The 12,632-nt window shown below is 48.3% G+C and overlaps 1 protein-coding gene across 5 annotated transcripts in view; it reads right to left on the bottom strand.

Moving 5' to 3' along the window:
* Positions 1-12,632, bottom strand: part of PLPP4 (phospholipid phosphatase 4) — a 130,673-nt gene that overhangs the window by 12,092 nt on the left and 105,949 nt on the right. For 4 of the 5 annotated variants that reach the window (XM_004374900.2, XM_012555140.2, XM_023729899.1 and 1 more), the window contains one exon: positions 1,253-1,423. The exons of the other annotated variant lie outside the window; for it this stretch is intronic. In XM_004374900.2, coding sequence (XP_004374957.1) covers positions 1,253-1,423 — 171 coding nt within the window. The remainder of the gene's footprint in view (positions 1-1,252; positions 1,424-12,632) is intronic. 5 annotated transcript variants of the gene reach the window in all.

Here is a 12,632-nt window from a genome sequence, read left to right as displayed (position 1 = left end):
CCTGACAGGGAACACAACAGAGGGTCCCTGATGGAGCAGTAGAAGGATGGGGTGCAGAACTCAAATACTAGTAAGAAGACCAGACTTAATGGTCTGACTAAGAGTGGAGGTGCCCCGGAAAGCATGGCCCCTGGTCTCTCCATCACCCCAGAACTAAAACAATTTCCGAGGCCAACTCTTCAGACAGGGATTGGACTGGACTGGGGGACATAAAGTGATACTCGTGAAGAATGTGCCTCTTAGACAAGTAGATATAAGAGACCAAAGGGGCGGCTTCTGTCCAGAGGTTAGAGGGGAAGGTAGAGAGAGTTAGGAGCTGGTTGAATGTTCATGGGGAATCAGGGGCGGAGGGGAGGAGTGTACTGTCGCAGAAAGGGGTGAGCAGTTGGGGTCCCATAACAATGTATGTTATAAAAAAAAAAAATTCTGTATGGGAGACTACCTTGAAATGTAAACTTCATTTAATTACATCAATTTAAAAAAATAGTTAAAAAAAATACTAACAAGAAACTAAAAAAAAAGAAATAATGGGCTTGCTTGTTATTAATGCAGATTCCTGGGCACCACTCAGGACTCACCCCAGAGAGCCCGGTTCCTAGCTCCCAGGGCCTATCAAGGTGATAGGAGGACTGCCTGGTGGAGGCCACACCTCCCGTGGCCACCTGTCTGCCCCGTCTGCCGTGGTGGGGATGACTCTCTCCAGGCCGGCTGTGGGCTGCAATTTATCTACAGAGGGACACGGCATGGTAGGTTAGATTCCCGGGACAAGCCTCTCAATTATTCTGTGTTACTTTGTTTTCTTTACACATATCCCAGGCCTGATACAATAGGTGGGCCTCCTCCCAGCCGTGCAGCAGCCGCTCGGAGCATTGCTGGAATTCATCCCTCAGCCGGGCATACCCCTTGGCAGAGCATCCGTGGTGAGAAATGTCCTTGTAGGGTGGATGTGATGTGTGGAAGGAGCCAAGGCCACTTGGCACCCAGTAAGAGGACGGAGGCAAGTGATCCAAGGGGGAAAACACAACTGGGTCCCTGGCCAGGGAGAAGGGCCTGACGTGGGCAGAGTCTCTTTTAGACGCCAGGGGAGGAGGGGCTCCATTCTTGCCCCGGCAAGGGCAGCAGGAAGGCCCGCATGCGCCTGAACATGTGATGTGCTTTGGAACCGGGTCTGCTACGCTGGTTGAGTCTGCCCCTGCTCCTGAAGGGAAGGGGTGGACCGCTGCGAGGGTGGGGGGCCTGGACGGGGACTCACCTTGCCAGTGATGCTTGTAGTCACACATGCGGGACAGGGCGATCATCATGGCGCAGTACAGGGGCAGGATGGCGGCGCACAGCCGCCAGCTCTTGCCCCGCCCGCTCTCGGTGAAGCAGTGTAGCTTGCCGGCCAAGTAGAACGTTGTGAAGCCAAGGCCAGAAAAGGCAACTGCCGAAGAGAAAGAGCAGGTGTTACTCCAGGGGGTGGTGACTGGCGGGGGCACAGGGCATCCTGGGCCTCCTGCCCGCCATCTTGCACACCCCCAGGGCCGAGGCCATGCTGGCACCAGGCACCAGCTAGTCAATCTGTGCTCTTGTTACAACCATGTCAGTATGAGCTTTTCAACCGTGAGAATGACCTTCCAGGCTTGCATGTGACCAAAGCCTATTCTATCTTGTTCATTCATTCATTCAACAATGATTTCATGAACACCTATTGTGTGCTAGGTAGGCACTGTGCTAAGGGTGGGGAATAAAAGATATGTCACATCCTACCTGGCCTCAAGGAGCTCACAGTCTGGTTAAAGGACCTGGCCACACTAATAAAGTCGTTGTGGTCGAGTCGATTTTGACTCATGATGACCCTATACCCATATACTATACACCTGTTGCTATTGAGTCAATTCCAACTCACAGCGACCCTACAGATAACTTTAATACAATGTGTTAAGTTCTAAAAGAAAAAAGCGCAGACAAGGGGCAACAAAGGAAAAGGAAAAGGTGGCACCCACAGCTGGTTTCCCGGAGGACATAATAAGCAAGCATCAGATGGACAAGGTGGAGGAGAGCCTCCAGCCTGAGGGTGTGAGTGTCCAAAGCACAGGGCATTGATAGGACTGGGGGCTTTGCAGCAGGTGGGATGGGAGAAACGTCAGGGAATGCTGTTTGCAGATCAGCAGGTTTTATTCAGTGAGTAATGGGGAGCCATTGAAGGCTCTTGAGCTGGGTGGGTAATATGATCAAATTATCTTCATCAAACTATTCAGAATACTTTCTTTTCAAGATGCTTAGGGAGCTATATACAGGGTGTGCCCCTCACCGTGACGTCATGACTAGGGGGTGGGCTATGGAGAAACGGGGGCTGGAGAAGTTAGATGCCTTGTCTAGCATCAGTTGATCCTGGAGCCCGGGCTGGAAGCAGACCCTAAGAATTTTCTAAAATGATGCCAAAATCATACTCTTGGACAAAGATGAACTGATCTTCAGTATTCTGAGGAAGCAGCCGTGGACTAGATGAACTAGATCGCTGCTGTCCTGAAGCTTAAAGACAAGCCAAGCAGACTGCTAATGAGCAAGAGAACGAATGCAGACTCAGACCCATTCAAACAGTGATGTGCTGTGAAGAGAGCAAAACTGGGTGACGTGACCGAGAGGCGCAGGCTTGGGGTCACCATTAGACGGCACGTCCAGGGGGAAACCAGCCCTCGACTGCACAGCAGGCAGGAATGGAAAAGCAGTATCTGTATTTTTAAAGCTTCAAAGCAGCCCTGACCCCAGGAGGAAAATGTACCAATCAGTTGGTCTCAACTGGTAGAATCATCTATTTGGGGGAAAGAATCTAGGCCTTATTAAGTGATAGAGAGCAATAGTGAGAATGAGTGTGTGTGTGTGTGAGTGTGTGTGACAGAGTGTGTGTGTGTGAGAGTGTGTGTGACAGAGTGTGTGTGTGTTTGTGTGTTTGTGTGTGTGAGTGTGTATGTGTCTGTGTGTATGTGAGTGTGACACAGAGTGTGTGTGAGACAGTACGTGTGTGTGTGTGTATGTACGTGAGAGTGTGTGTGTGTTTGTGTATGTGAGAGTGCGTGTGTGAGAGTGTGTGTATGTGAGAGTGCGTGTGTGAGACAATGTGTGTGTGTGTGTACGTATGTGAGAGAGAGAGAGGTACCTGGGGACTCGGTCACATATAGAGTTCTGAGCTTTTCATCCAATTAGGTTTAAAACATGGCTGGCGCTCAGTGACATTTAGGGTGGGCCTTCTGTGCACTAAAACAATGGTCCTCAACTGTGGAGTCACCTTTAAAACTAGGTAAGTTTTTAAAAATACTAGTAGCCAGGTGCCACTGCCAGGGATGCCGTTTGTACAGGTCCAGAGGGGTCCTGGCATCTGTGTTCGTTTTCTAAAGCTCTGCAGGCAACCGTAACGGCAGCCGGGATTGAGCAGGGGCTAGTTTTGACCTCTTCTGGCCGCCAGCCTAATCAAAACTTTCCTCTTGATTAGAAAGGATCGCAAGGGGCACAGCTCCTAGGTAACCAGCCCACGCACCAGGCTGGTACAGTGGGTCTTGTAACCCTCACAATGCCAGGACACCAACGCCGTTACATGATGGCCAATGGCCTGAGCAGCGGCCTCGGCATCACATGGGAGCTTGCTAGAAATGCAGACTCTCAGGCCAGCCCCAGACCTACTGAGTCAGAATCTGCTTTTCAACCAGATCCACGTGTGATCTGTATGCACGCTGAAGTTCCAGAAGCCCTGGCCGACATGCTCGTCACCTTTCTAACAGATCTTGGAGAGCCCAACCTAAGGAATCACACAGACTAGGGAGAAAACCTTTCCAAGGAGCGGCTGGTGGATTCCAACTGCTGACCTTTTTGCTTAGCAACTGAGCTCTTAACCACTGAGCTACCAGGGTACCTGTGACATTTCCATTCAATGGACTACGATGCAACCATGAAAATTATTGTGATTATACAGGAAGACAGGCTATTCTTGGAATGCTGAGTGAAAATGGCAGGTTCAATATAATTACAGCTATGTTGTTGCTGTCATCCCTGACTCACGGTGACCCCATGCCGGGCTATTGTATGCAAAAATGAATAAACGGCAGCTTTTTCAAATTATATCTGCTAATAACGTGTCGCTGTGAGGCTAGGAGCCCCAGTGGCACAGTGGTTAAACGCTTGGCTGCTAACTGAAAGGTAAGCAGTTGGAATCCACCAGCCGCTCCTTGGAAACCCTGTGGGGCAGTTCTACTCTGTCCTGTCGGGTCACTATGAGTTGGAAGTGACTCCATGGCAAGAGGTTTGGTTTCTGGTTTTTTTTATGAGTCAGAATTCAACTTGATGGCAATGGGTTAATAATGCGTCTTCTTTCTTAAATGGAATAGTAAACCAAGTTAATCCCAGAAATAAAGTGAGGAAGCGAAAGTAGGGAACTGCAAACGTGGGTGGTGTGTGTACTGAAACACTTGGAATAATGGTCAGCACTCCAAGAGCAAAGCGGTGCTGACCCAGAACGGCGCTCTGCTGACAGCAAGGCTACATGAGGGCCTCAACTGGCTGGCCCGCTCTGGATCCTCTGCTGTGATGCAAGGGGACTCAGTGATTTACACGGTGTTCCGAAGTGGCACCGTTTGGCCACCATCCTAGCAAGCACAATGGGCTCTTAATTTCCCCATCTCACCCACTTTGCTCTGTTCCTTCCATTCCTTTACACTCTTGCAGGAGGTATCGGAGCGGGCAGGGAGGCTGGGCAGTTGGCTCCAGTTGGTTTCGGCCTCTGGGGCTCTCAGGGAGGAGAGTAAGGGACTTTGCTCAAATCAGACACTAGCAAGTCTATCCACCTAATGAAGCTGAATGTGGGGGAGCTGACACGAGCTGCCCCAGGGCTTTGTCAGGTTATGCATGAAAGTCTCTAAGACTGGAACCAAAACAGGGGCAGCCCTGGGGTGTTGCCAGATCAGCATCTGGGGGCGGGGGAAAAATGTCAATTAGCCGAGAGTGGATGTTGAGGAGGAATCTATGTCCCCATGAAAACATAATCTGGAGACTTTTAGAACAGAGGTGGCCCAGCCAAAGCAACCAGCACCACCTGAGCCTCCCAGCACATGCTTGGGATGGATAAGGGAAAAACTAGTTGCCTTGGAGTTGACTCTGACTCGTGGCAACCTCACATGTGTCAGAGTACAACTGTGCTCTGTAGGTTTTTCAATGGCTGATTTTACAGAAGTAGATTGCCAGGGCTTTCTTTCGAGGTGCCTCTGGGTGGACTCGAACCTCCAACCTTTCGGTTAGCAGCTGAGTGTATTAACAGTTTGCGTCACTTAGGGATAAAGAAAGGGGTCAAGACCTCGGGTTAGTGGTTTGTGGCCAACCCTCAAGCTCTACCCGATCGCCTCCCCGTTCCCCAGGGACTCTAATTTGGGCCAGCTTTGGCACCTTCTTTGGAAAGCACGTGAAACGTATCTTTCCCCAAAGTGCTGAAGCATCTGCTTCTTTGAGAAAGAGGAGACGTTCCAGGGCATTTTTAGAGGCTGAGTTCAAGAGCCTAGACCCCATGAGCACCTGGGAGCAGCTTGCCTTCTTGGACACATTCTATTGGACCTTTGGGCAGCACCCTGAGAGAATCCCTGTGTGCTCTTACTTTTCTAGGTGAAATGATGAGGCTCCGAATGCATGCTAAACCTGGTTCCTGCCGTTTTCTCACTGAGACTTATACAGCTACTGAACCAACCCAGTCTTTTGACAAAGGGCTTCCCAGGTGACTCCTTCCAGCCCTCTGGGCATGTCTGAACTTTGGGCGGAGCTGGTCCTTCGCGTATCTGCTTGTCCAATAACTATCTCCGCAAGAATTCAACTCTACAAGCCATACTGAATTAATATGACTCTACAGCTTTTCTGCCACCTCCTCCTGTGAAATGGGAGGCCTGGGGACCAGCAAGCAATCTCTGCTGCCCCAGATCTGAGATCCTAAACCTCAGGGCTCAAATTCTTATTCAGCTGGGAGAAAAAGAAAACCAGAAGACTATCAAATGAATGTTTTTAACTCTAGCCAAACAATATCCTCAGAGAAAACATGCATTTGAGACACAAAAACCAAAAGCAAACCCATTGCGGTCGAGTCAATTCTGACTCATAGCAACACTAGAGGACAGAGTAGAAGGGCCCCATAGGGTTTCCAAGGAGCAGCTGGTGGATTTGAACTACCAACCTTTCGGTTAGCAGCTGAGCTCCTAGCCACTGTGCCACCAGGGTTCCATATGAGACCCAGGATGGTTGTCAAACCATTTATCCCAGTGTTAGAAGATGTTCGTTCCAGCTGACTCTGCCCTTCCCCTTAAACGCAGAGCTTTCAGCAGGATTAAGAAACAAAACTGGGAAATGAACATTCAAAGCATACGCAGGGCACTGGATGTTTTGTAAGATGGGGACTGCAAATCAATAACCAGTTGCCGCTCAGCTGATTCCAGCCCATGGCAACCCCACCAATAACATTACCATCACGTTGATTCTGACTCACGGCAAGCCCACGTGTCAGAGCAGAACTGTGCTCCACAGGGTTTTCAGTGGCTAATTTTTTGGAAGTGAACTGCACACACCCACGCGCACATACATTCATATGCACACATATGTACATGCACACACGTACCCAGGGACACATTGCCCAGGAAGCAAGGTAAGCACAGGCTTACCTGTGCTTACTTACTAATCTGCAGTGAACAGTTTCACATGGATTTCACCACATCAAGCTTTTCACCACATCAAAGATTCTGCTTTTAGGTATAGCTGGCATCTGTCTCTCTCCCAACCCCACAGCACCTCCCTACAGAATCCAAGCCTCTTTTCAAAATTCACAATCCTGGACAGGGGCAGATGACCCAGTAAACAAGGTAACCACGGGCTTACTTGTGCTTACTTACTAATCTGTAGCACACAATTTCACTTTTTTCTGTGGGGAGGCGCTGTGGGGTTGGGAGAGAGACAGAAGCCAGCCATACCTAGAAGCAGAATCTTTGATGTGGTGGAAAAATGTGAAATTGTTCACTACAGATGATCTGGTAAGCAATGTAAGCACTGTGCTTACCTTGCCTATTGGATAATCTGCCCCTGCTCACACCTCTTTTACTACTGATGAAAAGGAAGTGCTCTCAGTGATCAGGAGGGAAGAGCGCACGCGCCCCTTGCTTTCAGGTGGGTAGCAGGTTTTCTTGGCTGGAAGCAGCTGACTGTAAACATTCCTATGTTGACTTAGCTGTGAAAAGCAAAGGTGTCTCTTGGAGCCCCTGAACCAGGAAGAAGATGACAGATGGGGGTCTCCCCACCCACATTTAGCACTTCCGATGCTCACTCCGCTGCTGCCGGTGAAAGCAGACAAGCAAAGCATCATATAAAAGGAGAAGGTGACAGAAGGTGATGCCAGGCACATCCTGTGAACAGGCCTCTCTGCCTGCCTGGTGACACTTAACGGGAACGGCGGAGCTTTCTCGCTGGCTGCATCGATGAATTACCACGGGTTCCAGCTCTCGCCTTGCAGAGAAAGGTCTCTTTACTAAGCTAGCTTGAGTACAAGAATGAGGTTTTTCTTTCCTCCCGAGTTAGTGTTTAAACCAGTGGAAGACCTTTAGACCCTAATGATCACAAGAAATTAGAAAATTGGCACCGAAAACAAATAAAAAGCTTTAAGGGTCAATGAGGTAAGAACCAGAGGGACAAACACAGCTTTTCATGGTGTTTTTTTTCAGTTTTGCTAATTATAATAAATTTCCACAGGGAAAGGATCGTTCCTGACACCAAAACTATGATGGCATCGTAATGAGACAATCTGTACAAACTTTCCATTTTGTGATGTTCAAAATCCAAGAAGGAGAAGAAAAATACCAGGGGGCTGAATAAATATTAACATCGAAAGGTGTTTGAGGAAGATGCAAGTGTGTCTCCACGAGACCTTTCAAAACCAAGAACGCGGAAGCAAGCGTGCCTGCCCAGTGCCTACCAAGTCCACCTGTAAGCAGGAGCACTGTGTTGGGGGTCAGGGACTTGGGTTCCAGTGTTGGCTCTGTCATCAACTGAAGACACGATCTTAGGCAAGTCACTTTCCCTCTCTGGCCTCAGTTTCCTCTGTAAAATGAGAGGCTGGACCACAGGCAGCCACCATGTCACACCCATGGGGGTCGGGCAGGTAGAGAATGTGAGTAAAGCAAGTTAGATAAGAAGGCTTTCTTGCAACAGAAAACCCTCCTGGTCTACCTGCTATCATTCAACTACTGTAGACACTCATAAGGAATGTCATGAATAGCTCCCCTTCTAGAAGACAGCAATGGCTTACTGGGATGATAAATGGCAACAGACACCTGACGTCAATGCCAGGGAGACAGTGGTGCGGACAGTAAACTGCAGAGCACTCGCCTGTCTAAGAGACAAGCCCGCCTCAGCTCCCGCCAATGCCTGCCAGAGGAAATGTGGGCTTCATGTTCCCAGAAGGTTGATCTTCTGAGAGAAGAGGAAAATCCCGGTATTTATGGGAAATTTCTGGTTTGAAACGTTAACAACTAATCAAAAACATTGATGTGTACATCAATGTTCACTGCAGCGCAGCCAAAAGGTGCAAACAATCCAACCATCCCTACACCGATGCCTAGCTCTACAACATGTGGTCTACCCATACAGTGGAGGACGTTCTCAGCCATAAAACAGAATGAAGTTCTGATACATGCCGTGACGTGAATGAACCTGGAAATAAGGTTCATTATTAATAATTATTTTATTATTACAGTTAATGAATTATTAGTGAAATCAGCCACAGGCAAAAGGACCAATACTGTATAATGCCATGTATATGAATTATCTAGAGCAGACAACAGCATGGAGTTAGAAAGTAGATTAGTGGTGGCCGGGGCTGGGGGCAGGGAATGAGGAATGACTGCTCAAGGGGTCCAGTTTCTGTTCAGGGTAATGAAAAGTTCTGGAAAGAGACAGTGGTGAGGGCTGCACAACACTCTGAGTGTGGCTAAGGTCAGTGGACCATACACTTGAAAATGGTTAAAATGGCTAATTTTATGTTGTGTATATTTTATCATAATAAAAAAAAGTAATACAGTGCAAACCAAAAGAAGTTCACCCGCTGGTTCGGAGGGCTGGGCGTGCAGGCTGCCGGCTGAGGATCTACTGCCTAAACGACCTTCTAAGCCCGAGCTTAAACTACACACATCAGTGTGTGCCTACTGTCCACACGAGAGCAAAGAGCACTTGATATGTTTGAGGTGATTTTGTTTAAAACAACAGCGACAAACTAAATTACACAGCCAATTTGAGAACTAAATAGTTCAAGAGCAAGCAGACTGCGTGCTATTTAAGAGGTGGGCCTGTAAGGCAGACTGAGCAGAACGCAGTGCTCAGCTCTGCCCCTCAGTCCTGTGTAAGTTCACCTCTCAGGGCCTCAGTTTCCTCATCTGTATATAGGGCCAATAGCTCGTGCCTCACAGTTATCACGAGGATGAGTGAATGAGACGTTGTCAGACGCTAACCACAGTGCTTGGCACACAGTGGCCACTCTGCCTGCTGCAGCAGCGGCTATATTACAGGGTCTCAGTTCTGTAAAGTTCCATTTTGAAAGAAAAGCCTTCACAAGATCTACTTTAGTAACTTGCAGCGCTTTAGTTACAGAGCTGAGTGTTCGCTTGGACAGAATTCCAGGGCCGGGTTCTCAGGCTCCTGTAACACACAGCCTCTGAGCTCTCAGAAGAGCCCTGGTGGTGCAGTGGTTAAAGCGGCTGGCTGCTAACCGAAAGGTCAGTGGTTTGAACCCAACCAGCAGCTCCACAGGAAAAAGATGTGGCAGTCGATTTCTACAAAGACTACAGCCTTGGAAACCCTGTGGGACCATTCTACTCTGTCCTATAGGGTCGCTATGAGTCAGAATCAGCTGGACAGCAGTGGATTTGGTTTTGGGTTTTGGGAGGCTCTCGGGAGATGTGAGCTGATCAATTTCACAAACTTGAAGACTCAGTGAACTGGGATAGGAGAGCTGTCTTCTCATCTCACTCCGCGGGATGCCTGGAGTTCTCCAACGGGGGGGTCAGACAGGAGGCCATTCCTGGGACTCCTCAGAGACAAGTGTCACTGTGTTGCGATGCACTACAGACCCAAATTCTCTCTACGTGTGGCATAAATCATTCTTCCTCTTTTGAAAGAGAATTTCTTAATCAATGACTTAGAATATTCTTGAATATAAACCAAAACACCAAACCAAACCAGTTGCCGCCGAGTCGATTTCAACTCTTGGTGACCCCATGCGTTGCACAGTAGAACTGTGCTCTGTAGGGTTTTCAAGGCTGTAACCTTTTAGAAGACCTCCAGGCCTTTCTCCCAAGGCACCTCTGGGGAAGTTTGAACTGTCAACCTTTCGGTTAGTAGCCAAACACTTAATTGTTTGCACTCCCATTATCTAATATAATTTGTCATTAAAAAAAGAAAACAGAATGAGTATCTTAGACAGGCTGACACTAGTCATTTTAAGGACTTCAACCCCTCTCTGGGCTCTGCCTACAAGTATGACTCCAGAATCCTCCTGTGGCCTTCAGAACAGAAGTCCCCCTGTTCTTCTACAACTGCCTCCAGAAGTCTGGGCTGGACCCAGTGAACAAGGTTCGATGCTCTCAGACCCATCAGATAAGGGGAAGCAATAGAATGGAGGCCATAGGAGACACCCAGGGCCTGAGGGGTAGATAGGAGGAGTGACGTTTCAATGACTAGAAAACGAAGCGGGAACTGTGCCAACTTGAGCAGACACTAAACGTGTCCATCAAAAGGACAGGAAGACGACCGTGTGCTGAGTGGCTCCCAATTTCCAGGCACGTGCTAGAATCTTCCATTACCATACCTCACTTCATCCCAGAACAACACAATGACGTAGCTATTAGGCCCATTTTATGGATGAGAAATGGAGGCTCAGAGAGGTCAAATTATTTACCTAAGGTTAATACAGCCACTACATTATTTTTAAACAGAGTAAAATTACTTTTAGATAATTTAGATAAACAGAGTGAATTATTTTTAGATAGTGCTAAAATCCCAAATTGTCTTAGTATATCTGCAGGTATAATAACATTATCTGGCTATTGGTTTTTATCATGGCCTCCACTGACGCCCTAGGACCTGGCACCCACTACATGCTTACAGAGACCTTTATTCATTCCACAAGCATACCTGGACCCTACGAAGTACTCTGACACCATGCCAAGGTCCTTGGGGACAGAAAGATGTGCATCAGAAAAGGGCATGTCCTCCACGCCCTGCTTCCTGCAGGGTGACGCCTAAGCCACAGCACCAGTGAGATTCCATGCACAGAGATCTCACAGTCCTGTCTGAGAAGAAGCAATGGTGAAAAGGAAAGAGCCAAAAAGCTCATAATTGGCCTGAAAGCAAATGTCAGAGGCAGGAAACGCAAACAGAGAAAAGCAGACTGTAAATTCCTTGTGTGACCCCAGTTTGCATCTTCAAAGAGGATTTTGTTCTGAAAAAAAAAAAAAAAAGAACCAACTTAAGTACAATGCACCCAAAGTGCAGAGGAAGCACCACGGGAGGGAAGACACCAGACTCTGGGGGGAGAAAATGGGGGTCCTTCTGTCAAACTGCCAGAGGTACAGTCCTGGGAGCCAGCAGTTAACGGAGGCAAGCGAGGTATCAGCAAAGGAGGATTGAGGATTTTTAAATGACAGAAGCCACTTTGGCTCCCCCAGATACCCTGCTCTGCTTGCTGAAAAATGATGATTAGGAACCATAAAGGTGACATTGCTCCTCTCCCAGGAGAGAGCCATGCGCAGTCACCAAGGCGGGGTGGTCTGCTCCATCAGAGCATCCTAATCCACAGAAGGCCCAGCTCCCCAGGACACTTTTTCCTTTTCTCAGCCTTGAAGACATGCCACAACGATCTGAAACACAGTGTAAGAACAAGGCTTCCAAAGGAGGAAATGGCCTTTTCCCACTATACCACCGGGGGAACTGAGAGAGCATGGGCTGCATTCAGATATAGATAGTATCTTAATGAAAAAATAGTTCTATTTTATCTCCAAAGGAGTTAGCAGAACATCAACTCAGTGGCGAGATTTGAACAGTAATATGCACATTTGAGAAACAGCCAGAAGACAGCAACCATGACTTTGCCCAGTGTGCTCATCTGACCATCCTCTGTGGGTGAACAGACCTCAGGTTGTTGTCATCGTTAGCTGCTGTGGAGCTGGTTCCTGTTTGGCCCCTGACTCATGACCACCACGTGTTACAGAGCAGAACTGCTCCATAGGGTTTTCTTGGCTGTAATCTTTATGGAAGCAGTTCACCAGGCCTTTCTTCTGAGGAGCCGCTGGGTGGGTTCAAACCACCAACCTTTCAGTTAGCAGTCAAGAGCTTAACCGTTGCACCACTAAGGCTCCTTCCTCCAACCCTGTTGTTGTTAGGTGCCACTGAGTAGGTTCTGACTCACAGCAACCCTACGTACAACAGAATGAAACACTGCCCCGTTCCTGCGCCATGCTCACAATCATTGTTATGGTTGAACCCAATGTTGCAGTCACTGTGTCAATCCATCTCATTGAGGGTCTTCCTCTTTTTCACTGACCCTCTACTTTACCAAGCATGATGTCCTTCTCCAGGGACTGGTCCCT

The sequence above is a fragment of the Trichechus manatus genome, unplaced genomic scaffold (genome assembly GCF_000243295.1).
Source record: "Trichechus manatus latirostris isolate Lorelei unplaced genomic scaffold, TriManLat1.0 scaffold00031, whole genome shotgun sequence".
In the NCBI taxonomy this organism is placed as follows: Eukaryota; Metazoa; Chordata; class Mammalia; order Sirenia; family Trichechidae; genus Trichechus; species Trichechus manatus.
The sequence above is the reverse complement of the archived record's forward strand: the minus strand, read 5'-3'. Positions and strand labels throughout refer to the sequence as shown.